We start from the raw sequence: 15,905 nt of genomic DNA, 5'->3' as shown, positions 1-15,905 counted from the left end.
CAAGCATGCATTAATATATTCTAGTTTTAGGGAAAATATTACACATGGCCTTATTTTGGGAAAAAACCCAAGCTGAATTCACATATGGTATTCCTTTTCTCTAAATTAATCTCAAATTGGACTGGAGAAAAATGAGACAGATACTTTTGGGTTAGTAATTCCCAGAAATGAAGAAAATACACAATCAACAATGAAAGAAAATGAAAAGAGAGTGTTATTAGAAGCTGAGATAAGTGTGAGTGTGTTTTAGAGATCACAGGAATTTTAAATAGCAAATCAGTCATGCTACTTGGGGTGATCAGACAGACTTCAACACTTATGAAGTGAAAAACTTTATTAAGGTCCTGTAGGTGAGTGTCTGGAGGTGCTGGGTAAAACATATCACAGGTAAGAAATGGGAAACCTACCTCAGCATTTCTGAAAGGCACAATCTATGGAAGGGAGACCTAGTTTAATTAAAATCCTTACTGGATGTACATGGAAAGAAATATGATGAGCTGTTTACTTTTTAAAGGACGAGCCCTTCATAAATTGGCCCTTCAGACTCTGGTGATTCTCTCCTCAAACGCAAATGCTCCAGTGTGTTGTGAAAGTGTTTGTTAATCTGCTCTGTTTCTTCGCTGGATTCAAGATTTGGAAGGTCTTCTCGAATCTTTTGGATAAGCTGGTTCAAAACCTGAATTGTTACCTACAAAATAGTATGTATAATTTCATGATCAAATGTGTATCACAAAAAAAAATTATTCTGGGAAACGTGTTATTCTAATCAATTACTTGAGTAATTAAGAGAGATGAAACATAATTCCTAGTGTGAGCAATAACTATTGGCTAATCATCAATAAACACAAGCAACTTAAAATACAGAGTAACTCAAACTAGTAAAAGAACAAAAATAAAATTTTACTTAACCTACAAATCTTGACCAAAACTGTACTGCTAAAAAAGATCATGCATTTAGAAATTATTCTAAATTAGGAAATGATGACAAGTTAGCCTACTACTTAGCAAAGTATAAATTATTTTGTATTTTTCAACTGCACAATCATTATAGAGATCAACTAATGTTGACAGAAAGGATTTGGAGAATGAAAGAAATCTGTAGGTGGACTCTGCAAACTCTGTTGTAAAATAAACCGAAAATATCACAGTGATAAACCTTCATATGTATCAAATCTCCGTAAGAGCAGGAAGGGAAAACATTCACCAAGAATACTTAAATAGTTCACTTACCGCATCATTTTCCTTTTCATAAAAATAGATATATCTGTTCAGGATTTCTATAAAAAGCTGCACTTGTAGAGAGGGGTCCATGCACTGATTTGCTATTTTCAGAGCTTTCTTTAGGCACTCCATTACCCTCTTGCCTCCATGAAGCTAAAATAAAAGGGAAAGGAGATACGGAAGTGATGAATTAGCTGCAAATGTCCCATTTTCACACAAAGAAACATAACACTGCAATGCTTTTTCACAATTTACAGAGATAAAACATTCTCTATTCTATTCTTCTATTTTAAGAATTATATCACTATATCTAGTGTAACTTGTAACTTGCTATGTTACAATTTCTTGAAAGTGGAGGCTTCAGCATAGGCTTAGGGTCTCCACATTACCGTTCATTTCATTCCTCTTAATAAAACAAAAGCAATATTTTTTGTCACATTTCCAAGCATTCCAAATGTTTTATCTCCAAAGCAAAGGCCACAGCAAAAAATTCTCACTAATAATCTCACCTCCTATAACATGGTCAGGAAAGACCTTACCTCCTCCCCATTTTTGTCTGTGTTCCTGCCAGACCAGAAGAGATGTGTACAGGTGCTTACAGCTCGGCCCTGATCCGGTTTTTTCAGAAGTTTGGATGCAGCAAGTGCACATTGGGTTCTCAAGGGTTCATGATTCTCTTCACTAAAGCATTTCATCCTCTCAAAAGTACCAATGATCAATGTTATGGCAGCCAGCTGTGCTTTGGAATCACTGATTTCATCTTCATAAAGAGAAAATGCCTGGTGGATACAAAACAGAAAGGCCTTTTAGGGACCAACCAACCATTCACTTGAGCCCTTTTTAAAGTACTTCCCACTAAACCTTTATCCTGTGAGATACTGCCCAACCCTTTCATATGAAAACATGCTATACCCATTCTTGGAGAGGCACAAGACACAATCAAGATGGTGAAGATGCTAACAAGTTACAATAAAGAACTCTATTTCAACTCTGGGTTCCCAAAATAAATTGACAAAGGGTCTTTTTTCCCCATCAAACACTTTCATTATTTAGAACCATTTGGAAATCTTCAGGCTTTATTAGCACCCAGCAACTGAATAATTTTGTTGCTCCACATTAGTCAATATGGCTGTAATGGAATATATTCCAAGTCAGTAGAAAAGCGTAATTATATAATCAATGAAAAGAGTTAAGACAATGTATACTACTACCATACCTACAAACAAATTACTAAACTCAATAAAACTAATCTGATTAGACAACACAGAAAGGAAGACATCTTCACCTGGGACATAAATTCATATGCTACTGTTTCATGATTTTCAAAACCAATTTCTCCAGCAGCTAGTGCTCCTTGAAGGAAAAGTCTTAAGGGTAATTCTGCCAGTTCTGCTTTGATCAAAGCACTGATAGTCTGGTGCGCAAATGAAAAAATCTTCTGGCATTTCTTTTCCCATTTGTCATCCTAAAACAAGAAAACATATTTTATTTTTTATTTTTTTGTGGGTCTGGGGATGGAACCCAAGAGCATTCAACCTCTGAGCTACACCTCTGCCCTATTTTTTATTCTTTATTTTGAAATAGGGTCTCACTAAGTTGTGGAGGGCCTCACTAAGTAACTAAAGCTGTCCATGAACCACGATCCTCCAGTCTCAGCCTCCAGAATGGTGGGATTAGAAGGGTGCACCACCATGCTCGGCAAGAAAAATATATTTTAAATTACCTTAAATTCAGCTGGGCATGGTGGCACACGCTTGTAATTCCAGTACAGACAGGAAGATCACAGGTTTGTGGCCAGTCTGAGCTACTTAGTGAGGCTCTTGACAACTTAGTGAAACCCTGTTTCTAAATAAAGGATAACACATAGGGCTGAGGGTGTACCTCAGAGGTAGAAGACTCCTGGGTTCAGTCCCCCGTACCACACAAAAAAAATAAATGCCCTTAAGTTCAAGATTAACTTAAAAGAATATTTATTTTATTTAAAACCATTCTTAATAGAATAACAGTGAAAGCAGTAAACTTGACTTAAAGAGTTTTCCTGTCTTTTTCCTTCTCTATGACTTATGAAGCATACATATAAGCCAAACAGGATGTTTTCTCAAAACATCCATTTGAGGCTACTGCCTTTATAATTTTTATATATTTGCCTTTTTCCTTTTTACTACTAGGGATTGAACCCAAGGGCATTCTATTTCGAGCTATACTCCCAGCCCTATTTTATTTTGGAATAGGATCTTGCTGGGTTGATTAAGAGTCTCACTACTTGCTGAGGCTGTCCCTGAACTTGTGATCCTATCTCAGCCTCCCAAGTACTGGGATTATAGGTGTACACCACCACCCAGCTTATATCTGTTTTATCTGATCAGAAAATAACACATCCTCAACTGGAGAAAATTAGAAGAACCATAATAGAATTAAAAAAAACTAAATCATTCCTCCTTAGCAATTTAGTAAAGCCCTGTTTCAAAATAAAAAATTAAAAGGGCTGGGAGTATAGCTTGGAGGTAGAATGGTCTGGCTTCAATCACCACCCCCCAATTTAAACATCCCTAAATCTACCACCTAGCAATAATCATAAGTAATAATCTGTTATTGACCTCCTTTCTTTATTCTATGAAAATATAACTGGGACCTTTCAGTATGATTTTGTTTTCTACTTTAAAGCTCAATGAAAAACTGAAAGAATTAAATAAAATTGGTTCCTAATGCAAATAATTTGTATCCAAACTAATTTTGTTCACTTATTTTGTCATAACAATTTGCTTCACAACACTAAAAGTTATTTACTATACTGGTGACAAGAAAATATTCTACCAACTGGATTTATAGCACAATGTTTAACTACTGTCCTTTAGAAACAATCTGTAATACTGTAGTAAAGGATCTACATATACAATGCTTTATCAAGACCTAATTATTTCCTTAGTATAAATTCTTATTAGTAGGATTATTCAATTTTTAATGCTATAGTTACATATTGCCAGTTTTCTAGAAAGTCTGAATTCACATTCCTACCATTGTTAAATAAGAATGAATTCTCATCATATTGCCACTGATGATATCTTTTTCTTGGCCAATTTCATTTATAAGAGTTCACTGTTATAACTACTAGTGAGGTTAAATATTTTCCTATGTTCAAACCATTTAAATTTCTTGTTAAAGCAATCAGTTCTGTTTGTTTGACGTGGGGGGAGTACTTGGGATTAAACCTAGAAGTATTCTACCTCTGAGCTATACCCCCAGCCCTTTTATTTTTGTTTTGAAACAAGGTCTCACTAAGTTGCAGAGGCTAGTATCAAACCTGTGATCCTCCTGTCTCAGCATTCCAAGAACTGGGATTACACACACGCACCACCATGCCTCTCTCTTCATTTTAAAAAGGTGGTAGTCATATACTTGTATAAGGATTAAACACAATAGTAAGTAAATTTTAGTAGCTACTTTTTTTGTCTCATTTTTATTTTTACTCTCCAGAATTCCTTCATCCTATAACTATGAATTTGACTTTTAGATTTCACATATAAGTAGAAAGACAGTGTTTGTCATTCTGTATTTAGCTTATTTCAGTTAGCATAATGCCTTCAAGATTCATCTCTGCTGTACCAAGTGGCAGAATATCTTTCATTTTTATGGTTGAATAATATTTTATTGTGTATGTGTATATATAACATTTTCTTCCTTTTCTTTTGGTACTGGAAATTGAACCCAGGGGCATTCTTCCTCCAAGCAACATCCCAGCCCTTTCTATTTTTTATTTTGAAACAGAGTCTTGCTAAGTTGCTAAGACTGGCCTTGAACTTGCAATCCTCCTGTCTCAATCTCCCAAGTCCTGGGATTACAGGCATGCACCACCACACCCGGCCACATTTTCTTTATTTATCCACCGATGGACACTTAGGTTGTGTCATATCTTGGACATTGTAAATAATACTATAATAAACATGAGAATGCCTTGATCACTTCAACATTGATTTTGTTTACTTTGGATACCTAGCAGTGGGATTACAGCATTATATGGTAGTTCTGTTTTTAATTTTTTGAGGAATCTCCATACTGTTTTAACAATCATACCAGGAGCTCCAGTGGTACAATCCATTAGTGAACAGTACTTATATAATCATACCAATTTATATTCCCACAAACGGTGTTCCCTTCTCCACACTCTTACCTACATTTGTCATTTCCTGCTTTTTTTATAATAGCCATCCAAACAGGTGTGAGATAATAGCTCATTATGGTTTTGATTTACATTTCCCAGATAATTACTGATGTTGAGTACCTTTTGATATACCTATTGGCAATATGTATAACTTTATTGGAAACTATGTATGTATAACTTGATATGTATAACTTTATTGTTAGGGTCCTTTATCCATTTTTTAAACTAAGTTTTTTCTAATACTGAACTGAGTTCCTTAGATATTTTGGATATAACTCTTCAGATGTATGGTTTGCAAATATTTTCTCCCAGTCTACAGGTTGTTTCTGTTGGTTTTCTCCTTTACTTTGAAGAAGCTTGTGTTTGATATAATCCACTTGTCTATTTTAGCTTCTGCTGCCTGTTCGTCTGGTGTCACCTCCAAAAAATCACTGCCAAGACCAATGCTAAGGAGGTTTTTCCCTGTTTTCTCCTAGGAGTTTTATGGTTTCAAGTTTTGTGTAAGTCTTTAATCCATTTCAAGTTAAATTTTGTATATGATATATGAAAAATGTCCAATTCCATTCTTTTGTATATGGGTATCTACTTCTTCAACACCATCCACTGAAGAAACTATCCTTTCCCCATTATATTCTTGGCATTCTGATAAAAATTAAGATTAGTTGACTAAGCCAAGCATGATGGCCCATACCTATAATAAACCCAGATACTCAGAGTCTGAGGTAGGACGATCGCAAGTTTGAGGCAAGCTTCAGCAATTTAGCAAGAATCTGTCTCAATACAAAAAATGAAAAGGAGCCCAGCATGGTGACACACACCTATAATCCCAGTACTTGAAAGGCTGAGACAGGAGGACCACAGATTCAAGGCCAGCCTCAGCAACTTAATGAGGCCTTCCGCAACTTAGTGGGACCCTGTTTCAAAATAAAAAATAAAATAGAGCAGCTGGGCATGGTGGTGCACACTTGTAATCCCAGTACTTGGGAAGCTGAATCAGAAGGATTGCAGGTTCGTAGCCAGCCTCAGCTGCTTAGTGAGGCCCTCTACAATTCAATGAGACCCTGTTTCAAAGCAAAGGGCTGGGGGTATTGCTTGGAGGCAGAATGCCCCTGGGTTCCATCACCAGTACCAAAAATAAAATAAAATAGGGCTGGGAATGTAGCTCAAAGGTAAAACACCCCTGGGTTCAATTTGCAGTCCCACAAAATAAATAAGTAAATAAATAAATAATAAACCAACATAAAAAAACAAATCCAAACCAAATAAAAATGAAACTACAGCAATGAAGACATAAACTATGATTCTGTTTGAGAAAGAATAAGCTCATAAAACAATTGCACAACTCGTGACCTTATTCAATTACATGCTTTTAGAGAAGAGATTAGGTAATACTAAGCCCTTCATTTCAGAAGATAACCTAATACAAAACATAAAGAAAAGCTTTAGCATACATTTAAATTCTTTTAATCTTTGACTTTTCTTTTCTTTTTTTATTTTTAGATAAGATTTTTTTTTTTTTTTGGTGGTACTGGGGTGGAACCCAGGGGCATTCTAACCTCCAGGCTATACTCCCAGACCTTTTTTATATTTTATTTGGAAACAGGATCTCACTAAGTTGCTGAGACCTCACTCAGTAGCTGAGGCTGGCTTTGAACCTGTGCGATCCTCCTGTCTCAGCCTCCCAAGCATGGGGATTACAAGCGTGCACCACCACGCCCAGCTCTTTAGACAAGATTTACTATGCTTCTTAGGCTAGTCTTAAATTTATGAGCTGAAGTGATCCTTCCACCAGCCTCCAAATAAGCTAGGACTTCAATATGTGCCACCTCACCCAACTTAAGGTACATTTTTTTGATCTCTCAGCTAGTGCGTGATTTACCAACATCACTGTTAGAAACACTTAACACAAGATGAGTAATCAATTAAGAGTTACTATAAATAGGATTTTACTATACCACTATTTTTTTACATGTATCTGAAATTTCAGTAATACAAAACTAAGAGGAAAAAAAGAAAAGAAGGTAGTGACATACTTAAAAAATAAACTCACCACTTTAGAATTCTCTTTATAGCGAAAAGCCAGCTGATAAGCTGCAAATACCAAAGGTGGCAGTGTGAAGCGAATTCGTTGATTTCCACCAGCTCCAAAATGTTTTCGTGCCGTGTTTAAAATCTGACCAAAAAAAAAGTTTTAAATATTTTCCACACTATGATTAATCTTTTACAAAAATCAAATGATGGCTCTAATCACTGTCATTCCAATGTGTGAATACCGAATGTACCAGGCTTGATGGTTGTAGGAACTCTACTTACATGCTCAAGTTGTCACAATCACCCTAGAGATAGATAGTAACTCCATTTTACAAATGCAGAAGCTTGAGGTTCAGAGAGGTTGTATAACCTAACAAAAGTAGCTAGTCAGGAGCAGAGATGTATTTAAATATATTTTCATACACACACTGCAAATTATACATCTGACAGAGAATGCAGGTTCTAAAGTAGAACCATACATTTGAAAGTAACCTTAACTACCTATGTGATCCTGGGCAAATTATTTACCTTCTCCAAGCCACAAGTTTCATTTGAAAAAACTGGAATAATATGCTCCTGGGTTTGGGGGAAGCTCAAATGACACACGTGAAGTGTTATGAGCAACTGGCATAAGGCATGTGCTCAGAAAATAATGGCCATTACTCTCCTCTCTCTTTTTTTGTGGTACTGGGGATTGAACCCAGGGTCATTCTACCTTCAAACTATACCTGCACCCTATTTTACTTTTTTTTTTTGGGAAACAGGGTATGATTAGGTTGCTGAGAGTCTGACTATGTTGCTGAGGCTGTCCTAGAACCTGCAATCCTCCTGTCTCAGCCTCCCAAGTACTGGGATCACTGGCATGCACCACCATGCCCAGCTGCCTATTACTTTATATTGCTGAATTCAGAAATATTATATTGCTAATTCAGAAAAATATTAAGCCCATATAAATCCAGGGAAATGTCAATACACTTTAAATGAGCCATTGTGAAACAAATGTATGGATGTCTCAGGAAAAATTAAAATCATAGAATTCATGAAACACTTGTTAATATATTTAATAAAATGTGTAATATATTCAGGTTTTGTAGATTTCTCTGATATGGTACATTGATAAGTGAATGCATTTCCCCTTGAGGTACTTGGAGATAATGATTCTATCTTTAAAGTCTCCATCCATGGGCATAACCAATTGGCTACATGAGGAAGGCATGCTTCTTAACTACTAAATTTGGTACCTAACAGATAATGAAAACACAAACATACACACAATTTCACACAAAAATGTGAAGGAATTGTTTAAAACACTTCAACAAGCAGTCACTATACAGATCAAACAGTGTACAGACACAACACAATGCTCAGAATGTTTGTCATTAAGCCAACTCAAAGACTGTCACACTCAATAAGTATCATGCTATCAATGCAGACTATCACTATCCACTTCTTATATCATATTAAATATGAAGGAATACAAGTAAAAGTCAACAGGAGAAATGATTCATCCTCAAATGAAGGTGTTTTTGTATAACTGTCTTATGCATCCAACAATGGCTTAACTACTTTACCTAAACAACAATTAGGCAGGTAACTAGACTACATTTAATTAAAATAAACTATCCGATACCCATTGCCAAAAACCCTCCTCAGGCAACATGCTTTTATATATTTCACAAAGATTAACTGAGGACTAATGATAAAAGATGGAATATCACTTGACTACTCTGTATTAGAAAATAAAGGTTAAAGAAGAAGCAAATTGAATTTTAAAGTCCTTCACATATTTTCAATGTGATAAATACAACTTACATTTGTAAACCTAGGATAAATAAAAGTGAACATAAAGATTACATTTCTTAAGCTTTGAAAGTTAATGATAAGCAACTGAACATTTCTAAAGTAGTACACAATTCAAAAAGGAAATGAACATAAATTATGAGATAGCCAACTAAAGGAAGACGAGCTTTTCTGCAATTCTCAAGAGATCTTCAAAAGAAACTAGAGTACCTGCCTTGTACTTTATAAGCTCCAAAAATTTATAAACAATTATTCATTTATATAAAAGTAAAAGCCCGTGCCGGGCGTGGTGGCACATACTTGTAATCCCTGCGCTTGGGAGGCTGAGACAGGAGGATCGCACGGGTTCGAAGCCAGCCTCAGCTACTTAGTAAGGCTTTCACCAACTTAGTGAGACCCTGTTTCCAAATAAAATATAAAAAAGGTCTAGGAGTATAGCCTGGAGGTAGAAAGCCTCTTCTGGGTTCCACCCCCAGTACTACTACTACTACTACTACTACTACTAATAATAATAATAATAATAATAATAAATAAATAAAAGTAAAAGCCCATGGATGCCATGAAACTTTAATTCAGCTGCAAATATTTCAAAACCTTCTACCCATGACTATAAACTGCATTACACCACTTTAAACACATATGTGACTTTACTGGGAATTTATAAAGTGTTTTAGTAAAAGCTGGTTCATACCAAGTACTGTTGGTCAGGGTCCTCAGACCTCAGAAGATGAATGAATCGGCCCACAAGGCTCTGCTCATCAGCAAAGTCTTCAGGATCAGGGTCTTCTACAGGTTGGTCTGGCTGGTCTTGAATCAACGTGGATACTAAATTCATTATAGAATCCACCTATAATATGGGAAACACATGCAACCTGTTAGGTTGAAGCATCAGCATATAAAACCACTGTCAAAAGTGTTTATAGTTATATAAAGTTACAAAATAAGTCAGTCAAATCATTGATTTTTGAAAGAAAGTTGGTTCATGTGTGTCAATACATACATACATGGACAAAAGTCTGAAAGACATTCACCAAATGTTAATCAACAATGGTTATTCTCCTTCTGTTAGAACTGTAAATGTTTTATAGTTCTTCTGTATACTTTTTTAATTTTCTAATTTTATATTATGAAGAAGCTATTTGTAATTTTTTTCTTTTGGGTTACTGGGGATTAACTCAGGGGCATTCTACCCTGTGAACTACACCCCCAGCTCTTTTTATTTATTTATTTATTTTTATCTTGAAACAGGGTCTTGCTAAGAAGTTGTTGAGGCTAGCCTAAAACCTGTGACCTTCTTGTCTCAGCCTCCCAAGATCTAGGATTTACAGGTACACTCCACCATACCCAGCTGTAACTTTTTTTAGTATATTACCCTCTTCTAGTTGAGTGTGGTGACAGATGTCTATAATCCCAGTACTTGGGAGTCTGAGACAGGAAGATCACAGATTCAAAACCAGCTTCAGCAACTTAGTGAAACCCTGTTTCCAAATGACAAATAAAATAGGGCTGGAGATGTAGCTCAAAGGTAGAATGCCCCTGAGTTGAATCCCTAGCACTATAAAACAAAAACAAACAAAATTACCCTCCTCTATCTTACATGTCTAGGTCTCAAGGTCTAAAATTATAAATGCATTTTCTATTCCCCTAAACAGCACGTTAGTATTCTCTTACCTGGTCTTGAGAGACAATTTCTGTGTTATAATCCAGAACATTACTAAGGACATAACAACTCATGCTCTTTCTGGACTCGTAGTCAAAATATTCAAAGAGTGGGTGGAAATGTTTTAATTTCAAAACTGTTAAAATATTGTTGTAAGTATCAACAGGTATCTTCAAAAGTCTGGTAAGTTCCTTTGAAACTGCACTACTGGTAGCAATACTACAAAAGAAAAATAATATCCCTTTAATGAATAAAATAAACTTTAAACATAAATAGCACTTGTTTCACAAAAATTTTTAATATTCATTTACATATTAAAAGAAATGAGTCAAGTGAATCATACTATCCCCAAATACGCCAATTACCTCCTTTCAGGTGGATAAAGATGCCTATCTAAACATAAACATTTACTCATCTATTCCTGTTCAGTTGATACAAAATATATAGTAGTCTCCAACTAATGAACAAGTTATATGGATGAAAAGGTAACTGTCTAGAATTTGACATTTCTTTTTTTTAATTTTTTTATTTTTTGGTGGTACTGGGGGTGGAACCCAGAGGCTACCTCCAGGCTATACTCCCAGACCCATTTTATACTTTATTTGGAAACAGGGTCTCACTAAGTTGCTGAGAGCCTCACTAAGTAGCTGAGGCTGGCTTCAAACCTGTGCCATCCACCTGTCTCAGTCTCCCAAGCATGGGGATTACAAGTGTGCACCACCATGCCCGGCAGAATTTGACATTTCTAAGGAATGTATTTTAAATGGTAGTTTAGTTCCCGGGGCTGCCAACAAATATTCCATATTCATGATGAAAATAAGTAGGAAAAAAACCCAGACCACTACAAAATAAATGGAAAAATACATAAATTAAATTTGTAGCAAATGTTGGTAATGAACATCAGGCTGAATTTTGTAGCACCACTCCGTGGCAGCTAAAGCATATCTAGGCATTTATGAGACCTTTAGAAATTGGGATTTCTAATTATTTGTCTACTATTTTTTTTACGGGTCTGGGGATGGAACCAAGGGATATTCAACCTTCGAGCCACACCCCCTGCCCTATTGTTTTATTCTTTATTTTGAAACAGAGTCTCACTAAGTTATAGAGGACCTCACTAAGTAGCTGAGGCTGTGTGTGAACCACAATCTTCTTCCAATCTCAGCTTCCCAAATGCTGGGATTACAAGCGTGCACCACCATGCCTGGCTTATTTTATCTACTTTTGCCTAAAACTCACTTGTTAGCATCATTTAATTTTCTCTAATACTTATCACTTAAGATCTGGACTGGTTTTAGTTCACACACACAAAATGGAAATAATCAAAAGAAAAAAGGGTAATAAGAGGTAAAGGAAAAAGAAGAAACTTTCCTGGTATAACAGAACCCTGAAACGGAGGACAGAAAAAAATAAAATTATATGAGGTAAAATTATTAATAAAAAGGGGATAAGAAGGGGGACCTGGCTTAACACAAATTCAGAAGCAGTGAGGAATGGACTGTAGGGAGCTGTTGGAGTTACAGGATCAAAACTGCCCAGTGTCACTAGAGGGCACGACAGATCCAACACAGCAGATTCAAGGAAGCTTCAAGTAGCTAGCAGTAGTGTAATTCCCCTAATGGTATCAAAATCAAAGCTCAAAATAGAAAAATATTTATATCAACTTAATTTCTATACCTTAAATATACATATACCCCTATTTTTTCACCTGAAATATATATATCACTAGTTTTTCACAATTTACCCACCTTTAGGAAACTAGTTCTTTCAGAAATATTGAGTAAAGCTTCCTTACCAGTTTAAGTCAGCTCAAATATAGGAAGTGGTCTGAATTGGAGATACTGGCCACTGAAGACTGCCTACAGTTGGTCCATGAGTGTTACTACTTCATTAATGTGCACAATCAAGTAACTGGTGGTGACATTCTGACCTGATTTGTACCAAGCATAACAATCTTTTATTTTGGGTACTGGGGATTGAAGCAGGAGTCATTTACCTCTGAACTACAGCCATCAACATTTAAAATTGTCTAATTTTGAAGCAGGGTTTCACTAAACTACTGAGGCTGGCCTCAAACCTGTGATCCTCCTGTCTCAGCCTCCCAAATACTGGAATTATAGGCATGTACCATGGCATGCAGCATGACAACTGTGTGTGTGTGGGGGGGGGGAGTATTAGGGATTCAGCCTATAGAAGCATTCTACTTCTGAGCTACACCCCCAACCCCTATTTTAGTCTTTATTTTGAAATAGGGTCTTGCTAAGTTGCATAGGGCCTCACAAAATTGCTGAGGCTGGCTATGAACCTGTTATCTTCCTATCTCAACCTTCCAAGCACTGGGATTACAAGTGTGTGCGACCATGTCCAGCCACAGCATGACAATTTTAACAAATAGATAAAAAGAGAAAATGACAACATTTCAAATAATAAGAAAGGAAATCAAGTTTAGGACAAAAAGTGCTTTATACGGATTTTTGTAAGAATGTAACAGACTTACTGTTCAAGGTTGAGCTTATTGAATATCTCCACTGTTGTTTCTAGAACTTTATCAACATAGTCCACACGATCAGGGTAACATTTCATGGCAAGATTAATAAGAGAGACTTGTAACGATACAACATCCTCTGAAGGCATGTCTTGTCTAGACTGAAATGTGTAGAAAAATCACACAATTTACTTCATTTTAGCTTTTAAAGTGCACGCACGTGTTATTAAGAGCTAAACTCAGAGGCCTTCTACCTCCAAGATATACCCCAAGTCCTATTTTACTTTTTGTTGTTGAAACAGGGTCTTATTAAATTGTGGAGGGTCTAAGTTATATGCACTGTTATGCTCAATTCATAGAATGTATGTATGTATGTATGTATGTATGTATGTATGTACATATGTACGTACTACAGTACTGGGGACTAAACTCTAAGACATTCTACCTCTGAGCTATACTCCCAGCCCTATTTTTTATTCTTTATTTTGAAACAGGGTCTCATTAAGTTGCAGAGGGCCTCACTAAGTAGCTGAGCCTAGCCATGATCCTGCAATTCTTGTGTCTCAGCCTCCCAAGTACTAATATTAAAGCATGTATCACCATGCCCAGATCACAGAATTTATTTTAAACAATTACAAAAGGATCTATCAGCAAAGAAGTTTCAAATTTTGAGAACTTAGGAGAAAAGCTATACAAACCTGTATCACTGTAGCCACCTGCTGTGAAAAAATGTCAAAGAGTTTAATATCTGCTGGGATTCCAGGTCCATCTTCACGATGAGCAAATAAAGCTAATCTGAAAATGAAAACAACCTTTATTTTAAAAGATATAGCGATTTGGGTAGTGAGATCATAAATAACAATTTATTCTGTGTGTGTGTGTGTGTGTGTGTGAGAGAGAGAGAGAGAGAGAGAGAGACAGAGAGAGGGAGAGAGAGAGAGAGAAAGACTAGAGACAGTCTACCAATGAGGCTATACCCCAATAACTTTTGACCTTTGTTTATTTTGAAACAGTCTCACTACATTGATGAGGCTGATGAAGCTGTCATCGGAGCTGAGATCCTCCTATCTCAGCCTCCCAAATACTGGGATTACAGGCATGTATCATCATGCCTGGCAAACATTTTATTCTTTATTTCTTTTCTATACTTTCTTTTTTGTGGTAATGGGGATCAAATCCAGTGTGCTCTACCACTAAGCTACATTTCCAGACCTCCTTTATTCTTTTATTTTTAAATCAGGTCTCAATAAGTTATCACACATTGCCCTCAAATCTGTAACCTTCCTGTCTCAACCTCCTAAATACTGGGATTACAAGTGTATGCCACCACACCTGGCACTTTTCTGTATTTTCTTTTGTGCATGTGTGGTATCGGGGATTGAACCCAAGGGTGTTCTACCATTGAGCTACATCCTCAGCCCTATCTTATTTTTTAGTTTGAAACAGGGTCAAAGTTGCTGAGGACCTCACTAAGTTGCTGATGTTGACAATGAACCTGAAATCCTCCTGCCTCAGCCTTCCAAATACTGTTATACAGGTGTGTACCACCACACCTAGCTACAGAAAATACTTTTCTGTATTTCCTTAGCTTATTTTTTTTAAGGGGTTCTTTTTGTTTTTGTTTTGGTTTTTTGGTTTTTTTTGGAAACCGGGGATCAAACCCAGAGCACCACACCTGCAAAGCAGGGGTTTGCCACTGAGCTACATCCCGGCCCCACTTTTCTGTATTTTCATGAGTGTTTTAAAAAAGATTTTTATCTGGGCATGTTAGCATATGTTTATAACCCCAGTACTTGGAAGGATGAAAAAGAAGATTGCAGGTTCATGCCAGCCTCAGTAACTCTGTTTCCAAATAAAAAATAAAATAGGGATAGGGGTATAGCTTAGAGGTAGAATATCCCTAGATTCCATGCCCAGTACCACAAAAAGAAAAAAGTATTTTTTAAAAAGAGGAAAATGAGTGTTAATGATCATTCCCTCAATTTTTAATTAAACAGTTTTGCTGATGCCTTTTACTAGCTTTCATACATTTTACCATACTAGACAAATTTTTAACAGGCTAATTTTCCCAAAGTGTGTGTGTGTATGTGTGTGTGTGTGTTTGTGTGTGTAGTACCTATGGACCTTTTACCTCCAAGCTATACCCCCAGACCTATTTTATTTTTTATTTGGGAACAGGGTCTCATTAAGTTGCTGAGAGAATCACTAAGTTGCTGAGGTTGGCTTTAAACCTGTGATCCTGCTCTCTCAGCCTCCTAAGTACTGGGATTACAAACATGTACCTCCCAAACTTTTTGAAGCCTAATTAAAGTAGACATGATAGAAATGCATTAAAGTCATAAATGTATCCAACAGCCATGATTTAAATAAATAATACCTAAAAGATAAAAGAAACTATTTTAAGACACTATGCATTTATTTATTTATTTATTTATTTATTTATTTATTTATTGGTACTGAGGATTAAATCCAGGACATTTTACCTCTGAGCTATAACCCCAGTCCTATTTAATTATTATTTTTTTTTTGAAACATGGTCTTGCTATGTT

At 36.1% G+C, this 15,905-nt stretch overlaps 1 protein-coding gene across 1 annotated transcript in view; it reads right to left on the bottom strand.

The window, feature by feature from the left end:
- Positions 1-508: 508 nt before the first annotated feature.
- Positions 509-15,905, bottom strand: part of VPS35 (VPS35 retromer complex component) — a gene marked incomplete at both ends in the record, with an annotated part of 30,690 nt that continues 15,293 nt past the window's right edge. Inside the window, 9 exons of the mRNA XM_080703540.1 lie at positions 509-688; positions 1,231-1,374; positions 1,761-2,000; positions 2,507-2,686; positions 7,431-7,553; positions 9,903-10,058; positions 10,883-11,090; positions 13,369-13,517; positions 14,055-14,151. Of these exons, the coding sequence (XP_080559666.1) occupies positions 509-688; positions 1,231-1,374; positions 1,761-2,000; positions 2,507-2,686; positions 7,431-7,553; positions 9,903-10,058; positions 10,883-11,090; positions 13,369-13,517; positions 14,055-14,151 (1,477 nt within the window). The remainder of the gene's footprint in view (positions 689-1,230; positions 1,375-1,760; positions 2,001-2,506; positions 2,687-7,430; positions 7,554-9,902; positions 10,059-10,882; positions 11,091-13,368; positions 13,518-14,054; positions 14,152-15,905) is intronic.

This window comes from Muscardinus avellanarius, assembly GCF_963383645.1.
Source record: "Muscardinus avellanarius genome assembly, chromosome: 10".
In the NCBI taxonomy this organism is placed as follows: Eukaryota; Metazoa; Chordata; class Mammalia; order Rodentia; family Gliridae; genus Muscardinus; species Muscardinus avellanarius.
Note: the sequence above shows the minus strand (reverse complement) of the source record. Positions and strands in the feature narration are given on the sequence as shown.